Raw genomic sequence first — 23920 nt, forward strand, 5'->3', positions numbered from 1 at the left:
GTTAGAACACTCTGGTAAAGGAAAAGAAAAAGCAAAGTTTTCAGGCTTACTGAGTAAACTATCTAACAGATGGGCACACTTTTTTTTTCTACACTTAAAAAATGTTCACAGATACAACCATGAAAAAAAAGGTTTCTGACATTTGGGAAAGTTATTAGAAGCATGAGAGGAAGAAAAAAAACACATGACATGTTTTTTTAAGTCAACCATTTGTTAAAATTTACCTTTATATGAATAGAACCTATTTTGGAACACGTGTCATTCACAAGTAGATTAGCCACACCAAATCATGAGAGGGAGATTATAGTTTCATGGGAGGAGATCCAGAATGGAGTCTTATTCCCCCAAATTAATATTTAGAACAAATATATCCCTGATTTTGATATTATAGCAGTTTTTAAGTTGTTTTAAAGTACCCTTCGTTGAAGCAGTGCAACACAAATCACTTCACAGCACATCAAACACAGCTGCATAGCAGCAGCAAACTGATCGTGGAAGCCACAACAAGCTGGAATATATAGTTTCTGATACACACATGTGAATTTAATTTTGATATAGCCACGCTGCTAACGTCAGCTGTCGTGGACATTTGGAAATGTTGTCAAAATCAGTTAAAGTATAGAAAAAAAACATCAACCAGTGAGAAGCAGAATAAGCTGCTATATATATTGACTTTTTCTTTGAAATTATACTCTTCTATTCCATAATTTATTAAATAATGCATTCATAAAATGTGTTAATTTGGATTTGATTTTCATGAAATTAGTAGCCACATTTATGCTGGCATAAATCCGGACGTACAGATGAAAAACACAAATATGAGATAAAAAGTTTTGTTATCTTATTTGTGGGTATTAAAAAAATATTGCGCTTGCAGATCAACATCAAATCTGTTCCAGTTTCAGGTAATTATCAGGATAAAAACAGGGTTTTTTCTTAACTAAGTGAAGACAGCATGAGTCTTATCCTTACCTGCACGCTTCTCTGACACCCACACAAGGTCTTTCATTCATCTCACTGCACCATTACACTCTGTTTCTGTCTGAGCTAAAAATAGCCCTCCTCACTCTGTGCATGATTAGAATTATCCAGCCATCACATACATACGAAGGATGATTGTGCCTCCTCTCCACTTACGCTATAGTAAATAGACTAGTTTTGTTGCTGTCGATAAAACAAGGTTATTAAAATGTATCTCCTCCATCTATGACAAAGCCCTTCTTTACATCAATCACCTCTCTGTTTCTCATCCCTCTCACCTGAAATAAACAGCTCATTTTAAACTACGTTAATTAGCTAGATTGTATTGGCTGTATTGGCTTCTTTTGCTTTCAATCCACCTGTGGTTTTCAAAACATTTTTACCTACAGTATAAATTACTTCTTTGGAAAATGCTGCTCCTTATCATGGCCTATAACTATTATTTAATGCACATAAACCTTTTTTTTTTTTACTTGAAAAGTGCAGGTGAGCATACCTGGACTGCTATCACTATTCAGGTCATGATTAAAGATGAAGTGTGATCGAGAACACCGTCCCAGTAGGTCAGAGGGAGGTGATATGGAGCTCTGCCCAGAATCTGACAGCCATAACTGATAACAGCACCCAACTTCTCATCATCACCAGGCAATACATAACAATGCCAGAGTGACCCCAGCACTGCTGACTGATAGATGGATGGATGAAGGAAGCACAGACGCACCAAACACAAGTGCACGCACACAGAACACACTGATTTTCATGATGTAAGCACACTCAAAAGTCCCCTTACACAGGCATCGGAGCTCTTGACACGACCTCCTTTGGCTCGTTTCAGCAAGCGGATCCAGGTGGCCTTCATCAGCCACACTGGTCATTCAGGGTCCTGAGCCACTGCCCCCCTGCTACTACTACAATTACACCTGACTGCACTGCTGTGGTCACCTTGCAGCTACCGTCACTGCTCTGGCTACAGGTACATTCAACACTGTGGCTACATCGACAGCTGGTTCCTGTTACACCTTGGCTGTAAGTGCTACCTTCATCTCTGGATAAATGAATTGCTTTAGAGCTTCCTGTTTTTCTGCAGCTCCAGCTAGCTCGGCTGCTGACTGTAGAGCCACAGCTCCTGCCCCCTCTGCTGCTGCTGCTGTTGCCAAAGATGGGGAATCCACAGGAGCTCTCTGCCCCGCGCATAATCTCAGCAGCTCTCTCCCCGTCTGCCCCAGTCTCCTTGATAGCCGGAGTGCTCAGTCTGCCGCTGCAGGTGCTGAGGCTGACTCCCGGTGTGAGTCAGGTTGCAGTGATGCTTCTCATCCTCTCCTTAAAGCTCTGGCTCCAGCCTTGTTGTCCTCCTCCACTGTAGACTCCCTGTGCTGCTGCTCCATAAGCGATGGGTAAAAGCGGTTTATCTACATGAGTCCCGGTGTGGCTGCATGTGACCGACTCTCCTCCTGATGCTAATGAAGCTGCTGCTGCTGCCTTTAAGGTGCTGGAAGCTCTCCCTTTCTCATTCTGTGTCTCAGCCTGTCAGTATTTGTCTTGCTCACTCCCCTTCACAAGCCCTCCTGTAATACTTCAGTGATTCTGCCTCTCTATCTCTGTCTCTACCCACCCCTTCTCCTCCTCTTCCTCCTCCTCCTCTGTCACTCCTCTCTTATTTTTTTCCTTCAGTTACCCCTCACAGTCAGTCCATCTGCTCCTTGTGTCTCTGCAGTGAACAGTGCTGGGCAGTGCATGTGCTATATGGACACTGTTTATGTGCCAACCGTGCACCGTGCTGTCTTCTACGTGCAAACGCACGACATTCACGCTGTGATATGAGCTGTTTATAGCTGCTGAAACTGATGTCACCTCATAATTTTTTCAGGAAGGATCCAAAGTACAAGTCAGAATGCAAATGCATCATTAAAACAGCATCTTTAATTACTTTCATATCTATTCTTGCATTATCTCTCAAACTTGTTGTACTCCCTCCTCTGGAAAAGCAAAATTCTGCTGGTTTTATCAACAACAACAAAAACCCAAACAAAAGAAAACAAAAACAAAGACAATGCAGTCCTCAAACCCAACATGGATATTTCACAATGATGTAATGAAAAGAGAAAAGAAGCACATTTTTGCATGGAAGAAACCAGCCAGTTATCATTTCAACACATCAGTGCAACACATCAGAACAAACACTCAAGAATTTCAACACGAGCAAAGCAAAAAAAGCTAAACAAAACTGCTGGTAGAGCTGGAAGTTATCATATAATCAACTGAGAGAAAACAAACTACTCTGGCAGTCAGTTCATCATTTTCATTTCAAAGCGAAAATGCCAGAAATTTGTTGTTATCAGCTTTTTAATTGTGGGTATTTTCTGCATCATTGTTACTTCAAGGTCAGCTGCTCAGGGAGTCCCTAAAAGAAGCTTTGCCTTTGAACCACTTGGCTTTTTATTTAAGAAATTAGAGGAATTAAGGAGCAGGCTTGTAGATAATCATGTTGAACATGTCGATGTTCATATTTTCTGTGAGTCTAAAAAACAAAACAAAACAGATAAAAAAAAAAAAATAGTGTTTTCAACATTAATGAAACAAGTGCATGTTTTCTCTGTATAACTTCTTGTCTGAGGTGTTTTTGTACACACTTTCCAAAGATCAATATCTGTGGACTTTAATCTGCGGAGCAAATGCCCACCTTGGACATTTTATAGAAAGAAAATAAGAAGAATAATTAGCACTGCACTGTATGCATTATGCTGAAGTAAGTTTAATATACTGTATCTTTTTTAATTATGTCTTCTTCCCTCTGCTCTCAGCAGCAGGGATTGTGAGGTGAAAGCTGCTCTAAATCCTCTCCTGTCAGATCAGTGCTGATTCATTACATGTGAGCAGAGCACTGCAAAGCCACAAAGGACAAATGAGAATAATTACAACGTTAATTAAAAATTTCCCATCCTCATATAGGACTAGCAGAAGTTAAACCCTGCAGAAGGATTATTCAGAATGATTTTTTTTGCTCTGCTGACACACGATGCGTGTCAGTGTGACCCGTCAGGAGACTGTGCTCATTTGAGTCAGGGGTCAAATTGTGGGCCGAGCGATTTAAACCGGCCAGTGAAGTGACTCCCTGAGGAGCACTAACTGTAGGTCTCTGAATGACATGCTAATCATTGGTGTTTATCAAAAGCAACAAATGACAGGAATCCATTTACTTAAGGTCTTTCCAATACAGGCACTTCATGACTCTCTGTACACAAAGGAAAACGCTGAAGGATAATTAATGCAATTTTATATTGTTAATGCCAATTATCTTAACCAGGCTGATTATAGTTTAGAACCAAATGAACAGAAAGGGTGGACAAAACAAAAGCCAGTGCACAGTCAGAGTTAAAAGAAAAGGTGTCATAAGAACCTTCGTAACATGACATATCCTCAAATGCAGCAGTTCAGTAGACCAGTCCACAGCACTATGAAATCATGCGAGGGTCACATATGTTTTGTTATGGTGGCTTGACACTGGCCCGCAGAGCTCTAAGGGCAGGGCACAGATGCTCTGAACGTGGAGCTGTGGAGCCCGGGGAGGAGGCTGGTGGAGTTGTGAAGGCTGTGCTCTGATGGAAACTTGCAGCGACAGAACAAGCCTCCGGCTGCCCGACACGCCTGACCTCTGATACTGACAGCACTGTGTCACCACACACAGGACACTAATAATAATCTAACAGCAGTATGGTGTCGCTCTGATCCATAAGGAGAAGTACTCTCTTTCTATCTGGGCTCACCCAGCAGACTGGGTGAGCACGTCACCGTCAAAAGGAGGTGAAAATTCGGTGTACCGTTAACAAACATCTGAGCGAGCGCAGCAGTTTGATGCTCTGCAAAAAGCCACATATCACATCACATTTGCCACCAAATATGATACGAGACACTTGAGTACTAAATAGCATTGCTTGAGGAAGTTAAATGCTAGTACTGTGCCGAGACTATTCCCAACAGGTCAAGTATTTTCATTTATGCTGCGAGTTGTCACAACACAGACTAGAATGGTTTGCAAAAATTGCTACCGACATCTATGTTTCCCACAAGAAGTATCCAGTATCCAGTTAGGTCCTGACATCATATCAAGTGCAAAACTGAGACTGAAATTCAAAATGCTTAATGAAATGAAATCATCAGTTTTTGGTCAACTTGTGCCACAAAATTTAATACAGAGATTTAGAGCTGCTTAAATGGCTTTAGACTCGGGACAGAGAACAGGTTTCGTTTCAGGGGTGGCTGTTTAAAAGCAGCACACAGAATGGGTAAAAGGCGAGGTGGGGAATTGAGAGGTCCTTAAATATCTACATCACCTTTATTGATTTATTTAGACCGAGGTACTTGCTGCAAGACCGCCGCTGACCTCTACATGGAGCGACAGGATGGAGATCATTACACTAGAACATACAAATCACAGTGGAAATATCCACAGTGAAAGAGGAAGCTGAGTCAGTTGTTGCTGCCTCTTTTATCTGACACAATCACTTACGCTGGGTGAAGCCATTACACCAGGGAATCTCTTCATGATCCGAGAGCTTCTATTTTCATTTTTAGAGTCTGCTGCTACTACTCTATACAGTACATGTCCACTATGGAAAAAAGAGAGCTTTAGTCATGCAGAACATGGAGTCTATTTAAGCAGGCTATAAAGTGCTCACGCTGGCCTTTTTTTAGTTAGTTTTACCAGTTTTACTCTCGATTCTTTCTCAAGCTCAGCACTGCACTCTCACTCATGTCTGCACTCATGTCCCTTGTTCTCCTGGTTTCCTAAATATCCTCTCACATTCCTTTTCCCTGTTTGCACTTCATTTCACCTTTTCCCATTCGTTCTGATTCCATCCTGACCTCTTACTCTGCTTCTTTTATCTCTCATCTCTCTCTCTCTTGAGATTTTCAGCGGCTTGGGTTTCCTTGACTCTGTTGTTGAAGGATGAAGAGAATTGTCATGTGCCTTCAGTGACTCATCAACAGCTGGCAAAGCACTGTGCTGGTATTTGTTTTGTTTATTTTGGGCCCTTCATCCCACTTTACAACGACTTTGTCACAGTTCTGGATTATTAATGTGTTTGTTTCTTGCCATATGAGTTATTTCTATCTTTTAGTACTTCCACTGATGGCAATTTAATTGTATATATGCAGATTAGTGAAATAACGACCGTGAGACCACTCATTATGCCAGTTTAAATCTCAGTTGGGTGAGACCGACAGCATTTTGTCATGAACTGATGAACTAAAAGTGCATCTACCCAGGCTCATTTATTCATCTGCCAGGCTTTTTTTTTTTAAAACCTAGCACTAATTGCATATTTTGCTGATGGGATAATGTGGCAATTGTGTAAGATATAGTTGCAAATATATCCAATCAGAAATGAGTAACAAACACTTAAAAGTTGGAGGGCAAGGGGGCACTGCTGATCCTAAAAAGCAAAGCCAAGATAAAAGTTATTTAAAGAAGGAATCAAAAATCAGCAGTTTATTGTGCAGTCTGCTAACTTAACGAACAAGTAACCACAACATAAATTCTAAGATGCAATCACTGTAAAACTGAGATACTGTGGTCAGTATACCGTACTGTAACTCATATCCTGCTGAAGAAGGAAGATTACTGCTCATGCCAAGCCATCTACAGCTCAGGCAGACAGACTGTAGTTGACTACAGTGGGCTGACAATAGGCTGAGCGAGTGTGCTTGCAGTTTCAAGCTTGGCATGACTCATTCTTGGCTGGAACCAAAGCTTCTTTTCCCAGCCATCTGTCCATCACTGCCACTTCACTCAAAGCCACTACACAAAGTCAATTAAATCATCGTTCCACAAACAGCGTCTCCTTCATCAAACAAAGACAATGGGAGCAGACATGACAGCCAAGTGTGAGCGATGTGTGACCGCTACAAGGAATGGTTACTAATATTTAACACAGAACACAGGAATGACTGCAAAGTGAGCAGGAAAGTTAGACAGAAACAGACTCCTGCTACATTTGTTACAGAAAACGAAAGTGTGCATGAAAGAAATAAGGAGAGAGACAGAAATGGGGGAGGACTAATGATCTCTCTGGCGTTGCAAAAGAGGGATTGGCTGCATGGACGTCAAGGTGACACTGACAGGCCTCTGAGAAAGTGTTTACCCAGCATTCCATGTGCCAGTGCATTAGATAAGTGCACCATCCCATCGAGGTGATGGACCCACTGGCTGTCGATTACATGACAGGATCCCGGAGTGCACCATGATTAAAGGCTAGTTAGAAACTTGGTAAGAAGCCTCGTGGCAGGTCGCTTTGAGAGGAGGTATGCATTTCAAACATGCATTTATTTACTGGCCTTTGATCACTGGTCACATAAAGTAAGACCAAAACATTGACAAACTTTAGAATAATGAAAGGAAAACATATAAAAGGGAAACTTTCGAACTATTCAACTGTAACTGATATCAGACATTACTGAATAAGATAACTAACCAATACAGGGAGGAATCGTCAAGAAAGAGTACATTGGAAATTATCCCTGATTATTTTTAATGATTGGTTACTTGAAAACAAGATAAGAAGAACAACATAACGGGTTGGGGCAGCCGTAGCTCAGTGGGTACACAAGGTCATCTACTAATCGGAAGTTTGGTCGTTTGATCCCTGGCTGCTCCAAGTATCCTTCAATAAGATACTGAATCCTGAGTTGCTCTCTGATGCATTCATCGGAGTGTGAATGTTAGATAGAATGAACTTGGATAATGTGTTACTGCAGTCAGCTGAGACTGAAAAAGTCACTTGGATGAGTGACGAAACGTTTCTCCCACTGGAAACGCTGCGTCCAGATGAACAGAATCAACCTTTGGAGTGTTACTGCACTAAATTAAGTAACTATATTGCAGTTACAACTGTGCCGTGACTTGTTTTAAAAGGTTTCTTTAGGTATCTGCATGCTGGGACGATTCACTCAAGCTGCAATCAGCTGATTACATTTCATGTGGCAGAGGAGGAAAATGGTAGTGCGATCTACAGGAGATCTGGACATTACTTGCATTTTTATTGCATTATACTGCTAACACAATTATGGCTCTTTGCAAGACTCTGCAAACACATCATGCTAACATAAATGTTGCCAAGAATTCAATTCAATTTCAATTCAATTTTATTTATATAGCGCCAAATCACAACAAATGTCGCCTCAAGGCGCTTCATAGAACCCAGGAAGCTGAGTGCATGCTGACTAAGGCCAGCAGCCAGTGCATGAACTTCAACAGGTAACAAAGATGAGCAGCCAGACTTTTCTACCTGTTCACCTTTTTAAAGTAGAATCACTTTAAAGATCGCTTTGAAGTCACTTTTCGACTTTGCTTTGCGTAGTCGGGTTTGTATTCATACGTAAACACTAAAAGGAAGCTCATATGTGTGTCCTCATTAAAATAAGGATTTGTGTTGGTATGTGTAGCCTCAGGTTTATATTGTTAACTGGTAAAAAAAAGTAATGACTAATGTGTAACAATATTTTTCTGCATAACAACCTCACACATTGTTGCTAAATGAAAAGTTTGTATGTACCATGTACAGATATTTTATTGAATTCAGTCTCCATCAAACAACTGACTGCTAAAACCTGCAATTTAAACTTTATGATGCAAGTCAGAGTAGTTGTCTTTCTTTGCTACAGACTTCTGTCCACTCCACCAAGTTGACTGCTTTGTCCTCATTGAGATATTAAACAAATATTTTTGGATTTAAAAATACAACCCCCCCCCCCCCAAACAAACAAACAAACAAACAAACAAACAAAACAACAACAAACACTGGTCCAATAAGCACTAAAAGAAGGACAAGCCAATCAGCACCATGGGCGAGATTAACACCGTCATCAAACAGTTCAAGCTACACACCGTAAAACTGACATTTTAAACAGCCAGTGTGAGCTTGTTTTGGCAGGTTTTTACTTTTTTTAGAAACCCAGCAAACTCTGTACGTCAGCATTTTTAATACAACTTATAGAAACTGGGTAAAAGTTCTCAGTAAAAGGAAAGAGCTGTTGTAGTTATAATCACAGTCACACAAATAAAACAATCACACACTACAAATATATCAAAGTCAGAGTAGATTCAGTAGACTTCAAACAAATTTTAGTACAACTTAAAGAGAACTTACATTTACCTAAAGGACTACCTGGCAAGGCTGATGTTAGTTTCAGGGGTCTCTAGAGACTAGCTGTAGAAAACCAGATACCCACCGAGTCAGAGTAGACAGTGTCAGACTCGAGATGGAAGTGAAATATAACGACTTGACATTTCTGTCTGATAACAGGCCAACAGCTCCCCATAAACCCATACTCATTTATCCATATTAGGCACTGTTCTGTGCTCAGCTGTTATGACTACATGACTTACAAATGAACATGTACTGTTGGGATGTTTGCTCCAATTCTGCTGCACTGTTTCTATAACACTACAGCAAGACAAATGCAGAGTAACGGGTCCCCTACAACTGCAGATTATGTGCTAATCCCTTTCCTCCAGTAAATTTTTACCTACAACCAGCAGCAAACGTCCTTTGAGAGAAATTGGTCTCATTAGCAGTGAATCCCCTCACAGCAAGATCTAGTTTCTTCCTCCCTCTTCACACTCTGGTTCCTTTGTGAAGAAACAGCATCACTGTATGAAATATCTGATAAGGGGGATACGGTAAAAAGGACTGAGGGCTGCTCTGTGCTGCTATTTTTTACTTGCATCATCAATATTCTGACAGTTTCCTGGTGTACAAAGCAGACACATGATTGATGAGACCTGGCTTAGAGAGCAGCACGAGCTGCTAACCATCTTCAATGGTGTAAAACAAATCATACTACAACTGGCACTGTGCACAAGTATAGTTTTTCAGCCTCATTTGTTTTACCGACAAATGATATACTCTGGACCAATTTCCGAAAAACTGACCTGTTGGGAACAAATTGGGATTTCCCAACCACTTCTGAGTTAAAGAAAACAAAAAAACTCCCTTCAAACCTCCCTACTTTAGTCTGCTATATATACAGAGCCCCCAACCCTACATACACACAGGATTAGTGAAAAGCTCTAATTTTTTAAAAATAAACCCTGAATATGTATTCAACTCTATAAAGGGTGCAATTTACCTTTAGTTGGTGTGCAGTGGAACAACTGGCTGATGGTAATTCTACAATATTTACCTGTATATGATAAACACACTTTGTCCTTATTATCTTCCAAACAGCTCTTCATAATCAGGCCTGTAAACTCACCTATCCACAGCTCTCAGTGGCACACAGAAATTCACACATTAACACTTACACGCTTGGAAAAGATGGTGCTGCTTGATAAGCCAAGTCGAGTGGAGGCAGTCATAGAGAGTGGGTTCAGTCAGTCAAAAGGGCTAGGTTCACACCACAACCCGTGAACACGCACCTCGTGTAATCAAGCAAATGCTTCTTTGTGGGTGTGTGAAGACAACCAACCTGCTAATCAGATAGTTTATCATATAGCTACAAATCATCCACAAAGTCAGAACATGCACCCAACGAACATATGCACAGCGTAAGAATAAATAATAAACACACACTTTCCCAGCAGAGCGTTGCTTAACGTTGCTGCTGGGAAAGTGTTAGTCCTGGAATCCATGTGGATGGGAGCATTTTCTCTCTAGCACACCACAGCACAAAAACTGCTCAAGGAAGATGACAAAAACTCAACATGATGACACTGCAGCTAAAACCCTTGAGATCCCAAGTGGAGTGAGCATCCATAAATGTGCTAGAACAAGCCCGAGCCATGTAGTCCCCACCCCACTGGCTACAAACCCTAAAGGAGCCCCTACTAGATGTCCTAGTGCCAGTGACCTCCACAGGTCCTGTGTTTATCAGACTAGATCTGATTTGACAGCTCAGTATAAAGAAGGTGATTTAAATGTTGCAGCTATGATTTATTTGCTTTAGTTAGCCTGGTTTGACACACCAAAAGAAAGTCTCTAAAAATCCCTTTGGTTTTCTGCATCATCCATGCAAAATGTAATCTATATGATTTTGTTCCAACTTCTTTAAAACAGATTGTTTACTGTTGTGTGTAATTTTTTTAAACTTTACATCTAATTTTTTATACTTGAAGCGTTTCATCAAATGGAAATATTTTCAGTGTCTTTAAATTCAACCTGATAAATTTTGTACTGTTGAGGTGTTTGGCTTCTACACCAGTATCTGAAATGAAGCTCCTGGGGTCTAAACCCTGCTTGTTAGGATGTGTGCTATCAAACTGGTATTTTATTTATGACAACCACTGCCAAAAGGCAGACTTTAAAGGTTTCTGTAATCATTTCATTCACCCGTACAAAGACATGAAGCACACAAAACCAGAACAGTAAATATTTTTGATACTAACTAGAAAGTCTCTTGGACATGACATTCCCTCATTTATACTCTTTAAGAACCTCTTTTTGAAACAAAACATTCAGGCTGAGCCTAGGTATGTGCTCTCTACCGGTCTCTGTATATAAAAACCTACCTCTTCCTGGCTGTTGACTTTCTTTCCCTCTCCCCATTTGTTAAACACCATCTCATTTCCTCACTACAGGCTAGCAGTGGTCGTGCAGCGGTGCTCACAAATTCATACTGGTTGCTCACATGAGTCTCTTTGTCTTAAGAGCATGCTGCATGAGAGTTAGCATGTGCAACTTGAGAAAGAGCCTCACTAACTTTCTGTTGAAGCACCAGTGGAGTAAAATATCACTTATGTGTGATGATACCCCTTTAAATATCACATTGATATCTTCCATTCTCCAACACGAACCTCCCTCTTTGTCTAAAGTAAAGAAGAAGCTAGGCTCAGAAAAGGACACGGCAGAAAGCATGTTTATACAAACTTACCAGATCTGACTCCTCACTGCCAGAGTGATACATTTCTGCCCAGTTGACTGCTATTGCTGTTCAGCCGGGCTGGGAGAAAATCTCCTCAGCTGCTGCCCATCTTCTCACGGAGTACAGGAACTCCTACCAGCCTGACTGCTTCACTCCTACAAATCCCCTTGTCTCGGCTCCAGAGCTTTGCTTCTGTAGCCTGAGCAGCGAAAGTTGGATCTGGAGGAGAAAGTTAGCTCCTCTCAGTCCTTCTTTGGCCTACTTTAGTCCCTGAGAGGCAGAGAAAAGACAAGCGTCGTTCCCACGCTGCGAGAGCACTCCTTTGGAGCACTGCGGCCGTCCTCCAGCCCCAAAAACAAGCCCCCGTGCCCCTCTCCCCTCCCACACACACACTCTCTGTCTCAAACGCACACACACACACATAAAGCTAGTTAGGAAGTAAGATCTCCGACTGAAAGGGCCGGCCTGAAAATTCCAGAAAGCACCAAAAGCAGCTGCAGAAGCTTTTTATGTCTGTGTGTGAGTGTGTGATCTGGGAAGTTTACATGTGTTCCACTTCGCCTTCAAGAGGTTACACTCGGCAGAGACAAAGGCTTAAAGGGCTTGAACTTTAGTCTAAACACATGTTGCTTAGAAAACGTCAGGAAGCGATTACCTTCGCGACATCGACAGAATGCTATATTTGCTTTCATCATCAGTGGGAAAAAAGCCATTGAAATTTTCCGTTTGGTCTTTTAATGACACAAAAGTAAGGTAAAAAAAAAAACCTCTTACATGTCTGACATTATAGCCATGTAAACTGGCATTTAAAACTGCAGCGGTTACTCTAAAGAAACTCAGATCCATCTCTTTATGATCAGAGCCAGTGACGAAGCTGTGATGTGTGCTTTTTCATCACATTGTTGTTACGTCAGATCGTACACAGGCTGAGATGTTCAGTAATCTAATAGTGGTAAAACATGAGTCAACACGTGACTTAAAAGGTTAGTCATAAGTTTGCAAAATAAATCTTTAGCTAATCTTAATTTTCTGGTTATAAAAAGGGGAGCAACAACAGGGGAATGCAGCACAGTCAGTGGAAAAATACAAACTGAAAAGCACAGATGAGAAGTGAGTAAGCAGTTGTGCCATTTAATGTCCAACCTGGATGATTATACAAGCTCTGAGCTTCATATGACATTCTGGTAAACCCAGATTTGTATTTTTTTTCCCGTTTTGATGGAGAGAAAATGTTTTTTTGGGCAGCCCAGCCTAAATCCTAGATTATATTGTGAATATTTGGTTTGATCAGGGTTAACCCCTTTCTGAGGATTATCATTCAGGGTGTTTGCTCGGCACGTGACACACCGTGGTATAGTCATCCTCATGTCACTGCAACAGTGGTCTTAAGCTCTATTTCTTTTATTTGGAGCTGAACTCCACTGTTGTGTAATATAAAATTGACTCTTGACTCTTTCAATTGTGTCATTCTCCATGAATCAGTATGTGTATCATGGGAGGGTTACTAAGCATGTAAGTATGATTGGTTTTTATACTATTTTTGTATTGACTATGTCGCCTTACTAAACAGATGTTTGTACATTTTTCTGGCCCCTTGACAAAGATTTTTGTCCCTTAGGTAATAAAAGTATGTTACAAAGTACATTTTCTAATAGTCTTGACCAGTGTTTTCCAAAGATTTTCCAAAATTAGAGTAACAGAATTCAAAAATAATTAATTGTTACAGTTTACTGGAAAAATAGTGGCAAATTTAAATGTTTGTGATATGAGGGGGATTACATTAAAATGTATCCTTCAGGGAAAAAGGTTATATGTAAAATAAAACATTTATTCTATTTTTCTGACTGTGTGGAAATGTGCACTCTCTGTTAGCCCAGTCCAGTCACCTTGTTTTTAAGCTCCTAGTCCTTCATTAAATGTGAACAACAAGGGCATCCTGCCCTCATCAAGGGCAGGATGGCGTCTCTATGTACAGACAGGCTTCATTCATATTTTGATGGTCGGTTTTGATATTTTCTTTGATCTCTGATGCTTTCTTGCCTTCAAAGTAGCACCGGTTCTTTTTGCTTCACTACAATCTGTAAGATCTTTAAGGCCTTTGGCCCACATTTTACACAGTTGCAGGACTTCCTGTTCTTCCCCAATGTTTCCGTGTGGCTGTATGTTTGGAGTTACTGTCATGCATGATGAATTAGAAGCAGAGCAGAAGCCTTCCTGGTGGTACAATATGACAGATACGAATCTAGAGTATCTCAAACCTTTGCACATTAATATTTTCAGATCTAACCCAAACCCTGTTGATGGCAACATGAGGTCAAGGTGAGAAGGTGAAAGGCAGACTAATTAAGCTAAATGCTAGAGGCAAAAACCTTAACATGCTGAGCGTGATGACATTTGATCAGAAAGTGTGATACCGTGTCTCTGAACGTGTACCAAAAGTGACTTCTGCATGTAAAATCTGCTACATACTGCCAAGAATTCACAATAATCAGGGTATATTCTGCAAACTCTAAATAAAAAGAGATTTTTAATATCCTACTAAATTAAAGTAATGCATAAAAATGACAGCATGTTTATCGAGCGATGAGGCTCCAGCCAACCCTGCCAAGATTTTACGCTTAGGCCATTGAAGTTTATTTAAATGTGTAATCGATGTCAAATTAATAAAGTTACAGTTCAGATTAGTTGCTTTATTTTGCTATAAAATAAATATAGCACAACATAATAGCATTCTTCACTGCCAGCAGGCATCACTATGATTATCAGCTCGGGATTTGACAGATCAATGTCTTCTGCTTCTGCCACAGAAATGAGTGCCGGCATTGCCTTTGGCTTATTGATCAGTATACATGCACACAATGACGTCAGCAGGCCCTCACACTGACAAGTACATAAAGGCCAATAAGGATAGCTTACAATACCAGCATACAGTAATTGGACCACGGGAGAGGAATCAATATAACATCCCATTTCATTCACTTTTGAAAAAAAAAGACAATACCAACAGCTGTTTCCTTTCATAGTTAAAAAAAGAGTCACCTTGTGGAGGCTGACCTGATTTGATGAAGCTGCGATCTTTCGCGTATATTAATATTCAAAACCATCTGTTTTGAATATTAATATATTAATATTAATATGGCGTAGCACCTCTGCTCTTTTGCAGAGGTGCTGATTTAAAATTGAGTCTGAATGAAGAACATTTAATTTGAACGTGTTTCCTTTAACATTGAGCAGCTGATGGGAATTTCCTTCCAATGTGCCCAGGTGGATATTTAGACTGACACTGTTGCAGAAGTGTACAAACAAAAAGTGGTTTCAACGGGGGTTGTGTGTCTAATTATTTAATTTGGGGAGGTGCATTTGCTTTCAAGCTTGAGATTAAAACCTTTTTAAAAAATAAAAAAGGCCTAATTAAGCAAAATCGTGCACTTCACTGACTGCAAAATATATAAGACCTCAGTTTGGTGCTTCAATTTCAGTACACAAAGATGGAAATAGTTGCCAGGACTCTTTAGCACATGAAGGTGATGGAGATCGAACCATCGACCTTTTAATTAATGGACAACAAGCTCTACTACCTGAAACCAAGACATTAAAAGCGTTCTAAGCTTTAAATATGGTAGAAGGCCAAATATACTATATATCCAGATTGGTAATGAAGAGGAGAAACCATTTTATATACTGGGACACCATTTGTTTACCAGTGGAGGCTTAGTGCCTCTTCTTCAAGTTTTTAAAAATGGCGATTGCCATTATCAAAAATGTTATTTTGAGTATTCATCATGTTGGTGAGAGTGCTATATAATATCACTCCAAAATCTCCACACCTGTCAACCCGTAATACTCCTCAAACCCTAAAGTAACCCTGCTTCTTTAGCTTGTCCCTCATCTATCATACCTACAGTATCATCTGGGTGCTAACAGACTTTGTGATTTAAGAACTACATTGAAGATGATGGGATGTAACCACTTGAAAAAACTTCTAGGAAGCCATTAGAAAATTTACTGTAGCTTAGTGTTTATGCATAATTCATTACTAAGCGTGGTCTTTACATCTCACTATTTTTAGATCAGCCTCCCTCTGCTCCAAGCATCTTCAGAGGAAGAGAAGAAACGAAGATTCAGTTTTGCAATTCAAGCAAGTCGGATGAGAGCAGTTCGATGTATCGGGTTAAGCGAACGGATCACACCTGTGTACACTCAGTAACAGGATAGTCTTTCGAGGCACCGGACCACCAAACCAGGAGTGGACAGTTTTCATGCTAGTGTGACTTCACACTCGCTACCACTCTCAAAGTAAATAGCCCAAAACACAACCTCTCAGCACTGCCGCACGCACTTGCAAGTGATGAAGCACTCAGGTTCATGAGTTAATCCGCCTTATATCAATACAACATCATAACACTGAAGACATCATAAACAAGAGACAAAGCAATAGCAGACACTGACGATAATTGATTGATTATGACCGAGGCGTATCGCCAGAGATGGAGACAATCACTAACAACATGAACAGTGTTTTGTTTTCTGTCAAAAGTGCGATCATAACAAGGCATACAAATTATGTTTAGCAAACTTAAATAGACCACTAATGGGCTAAAATACACTACAATTAGATCACTGAGGAAATGTCAGACAGGCCCCTCCTAAGGGCGACTGCCCTGCCAAGAATGCTATTATATAAATGAAACTCTCCAAGAGGCTTTCAAGAACTGCTAAATGAATCCTTTTGTCTATAAAAAAATCCCTGTACAAAAAAATCTACCATTTAATTTAATTTGATTTTCTTACCCTACTTTCACAAGAACATATTTACTGTACTCAGATGATCCTGCAACGTCTTGAGACAATCAGCAGTTATTGCATAAATTCACATGTAGTCAAATGCTTGAATTTTAAAGGTTTTGGATCCAAATTCAGTACTCGTGTGGAACTACAGTAATGTACCTATAAGTAAAAAACTCACTATTTTGCCAAATCTTTGATTAGATATTTTCACATAAAGTAAATAAACACATTTTTATAAAGTTATACATTTGTTTTGTTTTTTTAGCTGATTTGTTAGACAGAAATAAAATCAATGTGTTTATAACTTTTTTGTCCCAAGTTAGATGAAAAGCTTGATATCAGTCCTGTGTCTGTATAAAAAATATAAAGCTGGAGCCAGAATCGGATCAACTTACCCATATGGAAAAGATATATATAAATCTTATAAAGTTTGTATCTGTCTTGTGTGAAACTTGTATGAAAAGCATACAAGAGTAAAACCAGATATAAGATCCTTTGAAAAATTATATAATGAAACTTGTATGTTTTGGATACTTACTAAAACAATATATGAAAGTAATGAGAAAGTGGCCACTTTCATGAGTAAATCATGTAAGCCTTGTATGATTTACTCATGAAAGTGGCCACTTTCATGAGTTAAGTCATATAAGTTTTTACTATTTCTTTTCCATATGGGTAGGCCTCGATTTGACTACTGCAATAGTTTTTATTCAGGTTCAGCTGCTTAGCCAACCGCAGCTGGTCCTAAATGCTGCGGCACGCTTCATAACTTGGCATACGCAAGCAAGACTACATATCATCTATATTAGCATCCTTGCACTGACTGCCAATCAGTTCTTGAATTGAGTTTATTTAATGCCTTGAATGCATTCCAGAGGTTGGCACAATTTTACACCTCTGATCTTTTAAGTTTGCGCATTCCCCCCTAGATCACTGAGGTCTGCTGAGCAAATGATCTTTAAATCTAGTTTAAAGCACAGAAGATATCTGTGCTGCTCCAAAACTCTGGAACAACCTATTTCTTCATCAGGACCTCGGCAACATTAGACACTTTAAGCTGCTTGAAAACTGCAATAAGAATGATTTTCGTAAACCGTCATTTTGTCCTATTTTTTTTATGTTATTTGATTATATTAGATGTACAGCTCTTTGTCCAAAGCTGTTGTTCTTAAATGTGCTATAGAAATAAACTTGACTTGTCTGCAAACACTCGTTACAATAGTAGCCTAGGGCTAGTAAAACTTGCGCTTCATCATTGCAGACAACACGTTTCAAAATCTGCAACTTTTATTTTGAAGGCAAACTTCTGCTTCTTCTTTGTGTCACACTTTTCACAGTTCATCTACCGCTCTGAGAGCAGTTTGCAAGTGTTTGCAGACAAGTTGGTGTCTTTCAAGCAAACTACAGGCAACCTGGGTCTTAGTTTAAACACATAATCTTAAAAAGAGGGAGCAACTACTTGCTGTCTACCCCCAGTACTCCTAAAATTCACTAATTAAGACATTATATCTTTTTTTGGGTTAATTTCTTTAATTTAATACATGCAAGTGGTAACCTCCTAATGTTTCATAGAATACCTACAAATGAATCCTTATCAAGAAATTACAGTATTGTCAGTTTGGTTTCTGTAAACAAGCTATGACATCTTAATAACTGAACAGCAAAAATGCTTTGTTTGTTATCTTTGGGCGTAAAGTGGCATAGATAATTTCTGCTTGCTATAGCTTTACATTTATAAATAACATGGATGAAGACATTTACAAATCTATTGTAATAAAGCACAGATTTGAAAGTTTTGGCTTATTTTTATCAAACTGAAAGACAGGTTTTTGAGAAAATATAAAGTGCTGATACTTTTAATAACAAAATAACAAAACAAAAGTTACTGTTTACACCAGATAAAAATGAGTATAAAGGATTAAGGTGGAATAGCATCCCGATGCAAAATTTCCAGATGAAGCTGGAGAATCCATCCCGTGACTGTGATTCGCGTCTAATAAAACCCACAGGGCCTGCAGCCAACATCTGACTGATGTTACCTAGCTACAGTACATGCAGGGCCACTTGAGCCCAGGGACCATCTCTAATTACAGATGGTGAGAGAACGAAGAGGAGGGGGAACGAGAGAGAGATACATGGAGAAAAATAATGGAGAAAGAAAAAGAGACGGATGAGAAAGAGAGACAGAAGCCACAGCTGTTCTGCTTCCTGTTGCCTCTCGGAGCATCTCGACAGTTTGACTGCTGCTTCCCCCACATCACCAAAGGGCATCCCGCTAGCATGTGTACCAAACCTAAGAATAGCATTGAACCTGCGCCCACACCACTTACACTTCTCATCTGTTCTTAAAATAAAATAATCATAAAACAGAACAGGAAATTTCCAAAGAAAGAAAGCAAAGAAATCGCAAAGCCTTTACTGAAAAGTTGACTCCATCTTACCCGTCCCAAGATGTGTTTAGTCCGAGGAGACAAAGGAAGCTTGTCAAGCACGCCAAAGGGAATGAAGATCATGAGCTCAGAGTTTGTGAACAGCTAAGGGAAGCAAACACTTGATGAAGTCCGAAGCGCTGGCATTTATTACTGTACTCAACAACAATGTACAACTTCTGGCGGCTGCAGTGCAGTGTGTGGTGCTAAGCTGACTCACTTCACGCTTGCTGAACACATCAACGCATCGGCTGTTCCACATGGACTCATAGGAAAAACTCTTCAGTCATCAAATCGGTACTGCTCTGACCAATAAAGTCATGTGTAGGTCAGGAACACACAAGAAGAGGATGATGCACTCACACTGTGTGTGCAAACACATTTTCATAAGTATCAAATGCAGTAGTTGTATGATCCACTGATGGCACAAGATGGACAAAGACAGAGAAACACTTTCATCACTCCAAATGGTTCTGGCACAGAGCCTGGGCCCAGTCGTTTTTAATCAGTTAAATGTATGGCCTGAGAGCTGGTAATTCAGTTCACATACGAGCTCACTTAAGACACTGACTTATATTGATTTCTTGACTTACATTAAACTTTTGGCCAAAGAGAGATAACTGAAACAGTCCTGACATGGAGCTGTCGTTAAATATATATTTACTAGATAAGGAGCAAAACAATCATTCATTTGAAGTTTTTTTTCTGTGTCACGTGTGTAATAAGACAGCTTTGTTTTGTAGTTCAGTTTTTGTCTACCAGCTCCTGAGAGAAAGACTCCGCTGAGCACGTCAGCTAGTCACTAAGAGGAATGTGTGCGATTCATTCCTGCCCTTGCTATTTGGCACCAAAAACAGCAACAGCTTCTTTTATTCATCTACAATGACAATTACCAGTTCAAAAGATGTTACAGTGCCACCTGCCACTAATCGGCGCTGCAGCCCTGGCAGACAGCTGCGCCATGTGGGCTCTGACTGAATAAACTAGAATAACCAAACAAATGAAGCCAGGTGTAACCACATTCTGCACCATGGTGTGGAAATTAGCCTGGAAGAAACCAGGACTACTGCTGCCAGCACTGCTAAGATTAGCTAAGTTCTGCAAACTAATCTTTGCAATGTTACACCTGTCGTCATGTGCTGTACATTTCAGCAACATTTGAAACATGATTTGATTAATAAGGGATGTGATTAATAATTTCATACAAAATACACACAAAATAGTTTGAATGTAAAGTGTTTTCTATCCTTTAGACTAGTTGACCTTTTTACAACTAGTATATTTCATACAATGAGTATAATAGTTGGCTGGAAAATATCTAATCACTAACACTGTCTGCCATAAGTTGTTTGTTCCTTTTTTCCCCCCTGAGAAGAACAACTGGGAATAATCTCACACTATGAAAGCAATGAGAGTGAATTAAAAAAGAAATAGAGCACAAAGGCACTAAAAAGCTCCACAGAGCTGGGGGGAAGTGTTGAGTGGTTGTGATTATAAAAACTGTATTTGGGTTTGTTACAGACCCATGCCTCTGAACACACCGCAATGAGTTTAGTTTCCTGTCACAGCACACGTATACAACGTAGTCTCATCCACTTTTGTGCAGACCTGCGTCTTGCTGTAAGGCAATTGTCCCTTGTGCCATTCAATCTTTCTCTATGTAGAGTGCATCCTTATTCTGGAGGGATGACAATCCACCTTCCACATAATAACACCCACAGGGGTTATTGCTTATGTCCACTTGATCCCCTGACTCACTTTGTAATGATTGCTTCACTCAGTAAGGAGATTTAAATCTGCTTTGGCCGTTCAACCAATCCAGGATTTAGAGCAGAAGAAATGACTGACATGAAACATGGTTAGAAACTGTGAAGATCTGGTCGCTTGAAGTCACTGTGGGAAGAGGAAGGCTCCAGCCCACAGGAGTCATTATCCTACTTCCTCTATGTTTTGCTTTTTGCTATCCAAAATACTAAAATAAAATCTGTACTGGTCTATTTTATAATATTATGTTAATTTATCATATAGCGTTGCAAATTTACCTGACTTTGTGGTAGATTGTGGAGTAAACTACAATCTAAACATTTAGAAATATATTATGTGTGTGCAGAATTTTTATTTTTTTGTTGTTGTTTGTTAATAAAAAAGTTTTATTCTACTACATTACTGATGTTTTACAGCACACGACACATGATCTGGGGCAAAGGTTTTACGAGTGATTTCCCACTCGTGCGCGTTTAAGTGCATGACCTTTGCAATATTTATTTGTGCTACCTTGACTCATCATTTCTCACCTGACAGAAAAATTCCAATAAATGTAAATATGTAAATATGTAATGTAAATAAAAAAATGTTCTTAGCATTTTCATCTACATTAGTCAAAGATTTACAAAGACATTCACTTTTTAGTCATTTTACAATGATATAAAAAAATCATATAATCTAACAGCACAATACAACTTTGTTTACTGCTTCTAAAAATTCATGAACTAAACAAAACAAAACAAAACAAAACAATCAAAATCTGCCACAAGCAGGGAAAGAATTATGAGGACTCACAAGACAAAAGCTTTAGCGACACTGCCATATATATAAAATAACGCAGGGTAAATGGTTCTGCACTATAAAAGAAAGAGCCTGCCACAAAGTATTTAGCTGTTTGACTCTTTCACTGGACCAGCTGGAGTTCTCTTCACATGTGAAGAGAAAGATGACCCTGCAGCTTGCCTTTCACCTGCAGCGACGCCTTCTGCGCATCAGTGGCTTTATACAAGACACAGTCCCACAACAACACATGATTAAAAACTAAGCTTCACTTAATGTATATTGCATGGAATTCCAGCAGTATAGGCCCATGATAACAGACCTCACAGACAGGATATACAGTACGGCAGACTGTCGACGTCATCACAAACAAACCTGGAAGCAGCGAGCACTACAAACAGAAAAAACACTAGCAATAAAAAAAAGCTTTGAGAAAAACAATCCAGTGCTACAACTAATAGTACAAGCTCTGAGGAGAGAAGTAAGCTGCTGATTACACAGAAACAAGAACAGGTTCAAGAACAGGTTGTATGTAATTTTCTTTTTTTTCCTTTTTACCTTTGGCTTCTTAGACATGCTCGTTCTCCCACAATGCCCGGGACACCTGTGTCGCCTCTCCGCTCCACAGCGACTGTAATGAATTATGCAAATCCCCTGGTTTTTGTTCAGAGTACCATGACCCAGGGGTGCAAGCAGCTGACGCCTGGCATAAAAAAAAAAGCCAACCTCTCTGCTTCAGTCAAAAGGGATAACACTGACTGCTGTGCTTCCTGGGGAGTTGCTCTTAAATGCAACCGGTGTCACTGCTGAGGTGATATCTAGGAGAGGAAATGAGATGAGCATACTTGAGAGCTCTTCCAACAGCAAGTGTTATCCCTCATGTGGAGTGAAGCTAGCTGGAGAGTCTCTCTAAGGCAGATCAAACCCACACAGTGACCTGGGCATGAGTGGACGGACACACACGGTGGAGTGTTTAACCTCTGCGGTGTCATGGTTAGCTCTGAAGTGTTTTTCTTTCCCAGACCAGGCATTAAGCTTTGATTTGATAGCATGACATCTGTTGCATGGTCCACTAAACTTTGCAGTGCTATATAAGGCAGACTGAAAACACACCCACTGCACTCAAAGCGTACCTTAAAACCCCAGAAACACTGTATCAGCTGTTAGAGGTGACAGTCAGGAGTCTGTGATGCTGTGCGTCTCGGCTGTAGAGGCAGAGCTTACCGCTGTAGTAAAAACATGTGACCTCCTGCAGCTGTACATTCGTTGCCAGACAGACAGTCAGGCAGTAACAGCACCATCTGGAGTCCTAATCCGCCTGACACTGCCCACCCCTCTGATTATAAATGTGGCCCTCAAAGTCATTAGGCTTATTGCATAGACAAGGAGATACTTGGGATCAGTGCACTGCAGAGGTGCTGCAATTGCATCAGGCAGGTCAAGAGTTTTTGAATAAAATGAATACCAAATTGATGTATGTGTAAGCAGTTTTGCAATATTGTCAGTTGAATTATGGGTGTGGAGAGGGAACAAAGGCAAAGCCAGCTTTTAGTTCATATGGCAAAGTTGTTGTTCTTCTGGCTGCAGGGCCATCGTTTGTCTGTTGATCCAGCACTTGGGCAACAGCTGGTGGCTAGATTTAGGCTGTAAATCATTTTTAACCACTTTATGTTTACTCATATTACAATTTCCACTATAATGAAAAACAACCCCAGCCCTGACTAGGATCACAGTAATATACTGCTGTTTCTGTGACAACTTAGTTAATAACACAAAGGAAGCAGACCTTATACTTTGGTGTGTTTGCAATAGTCTTAATTAATGTTGTAACTTTAAACATTTTTCCTTCTACACAGAAAACGTCTTATCTTCAATTTCTTTTTTTTCTTTTTTTTTTTGCCTGTCCCATTTGGCTCTTTTGCCATCAGAATTATTGTCTAAAGGCGAAGACAGATGCCCAATGGATTTACTTTACCAAATGGACCATCCCAGCCTTGCCGTAATGGTCTATTTGATTCACCTTTTATTGTTTATTTTATTTTATTTTCACTTGCTAAATACGGGACAGACTTGACTGGGGAAAAGAAAGGGGAGAAAGAAAGAGGGAAAGAAAAACAGTGGGGAAGAGGGACGGGGATAAAGGGCAAAAAACAAAAACCAACAAAATAAGCAGACAAAAAAAAGATATATCAATCACCTGGATCACCTGTTGAGAAAGAAAGAAGAGAAAACAAGCAGAAGAAAAAAAAGAGCAACATAATAAACAACATCACGATGATATATGGGAATATAACAGTAAATACTAAATATTAAACATT

The 23920-nt window shown here is 39.9% G+C and overlaps 1 protein-coding gene across 6 annotated transcripts in view; it reads right to left on the reverse strand.

Moving 5' to 3' along the window:
* The window catches only part of cacnb2a (calcium voltage-gated channel auxiliary subunit beta 2a), a 71109-nt gene that overhangs the window by 25974 nt on the left and 21215 nt on the right, over nucleotides 1-23920 (reverse strand). For 2 of the 6 annotated variants that reach the window (XM_087846202.1, XM_087846206.1), the window contains exon 1: nucleotides 1772-2554. The exons of 3 other annotated variants lie outside the window; for them this stretch is intronic. In XM_087846202.1, coding sequence (XP_087702328.1) covers nucleotides 1772-1840 — 69 coding nt within the window. In that variant the 5' untranslated portion in view covers nucleotides 1841-2554. Of the gene's footprint in view, nucleotides 1-1771; nucleotides 2555-11850; nucleotides 12159-23920 lie in introns of those variants that run through there. One more of the 6 variants, XM_087846205.1, reaches the window with a different exon arrangement.

This window comes from Neolamprologus brichardi, chromosome 9 (genome assembly GCF_056152115.1).
Source record: "Neolamprologus brichardi isolate AB-2024 chromosome 9, ASM5615211v1, whole genome shotgun sequence".
Classification (NCBI taxonomy): domain Eukaryota; kingdom Metazoa; phylum Chordata; class Actinopteri; order Cichliformes; family Cichlidae; genus Neolamprologus; species Neolamprologus brichardi.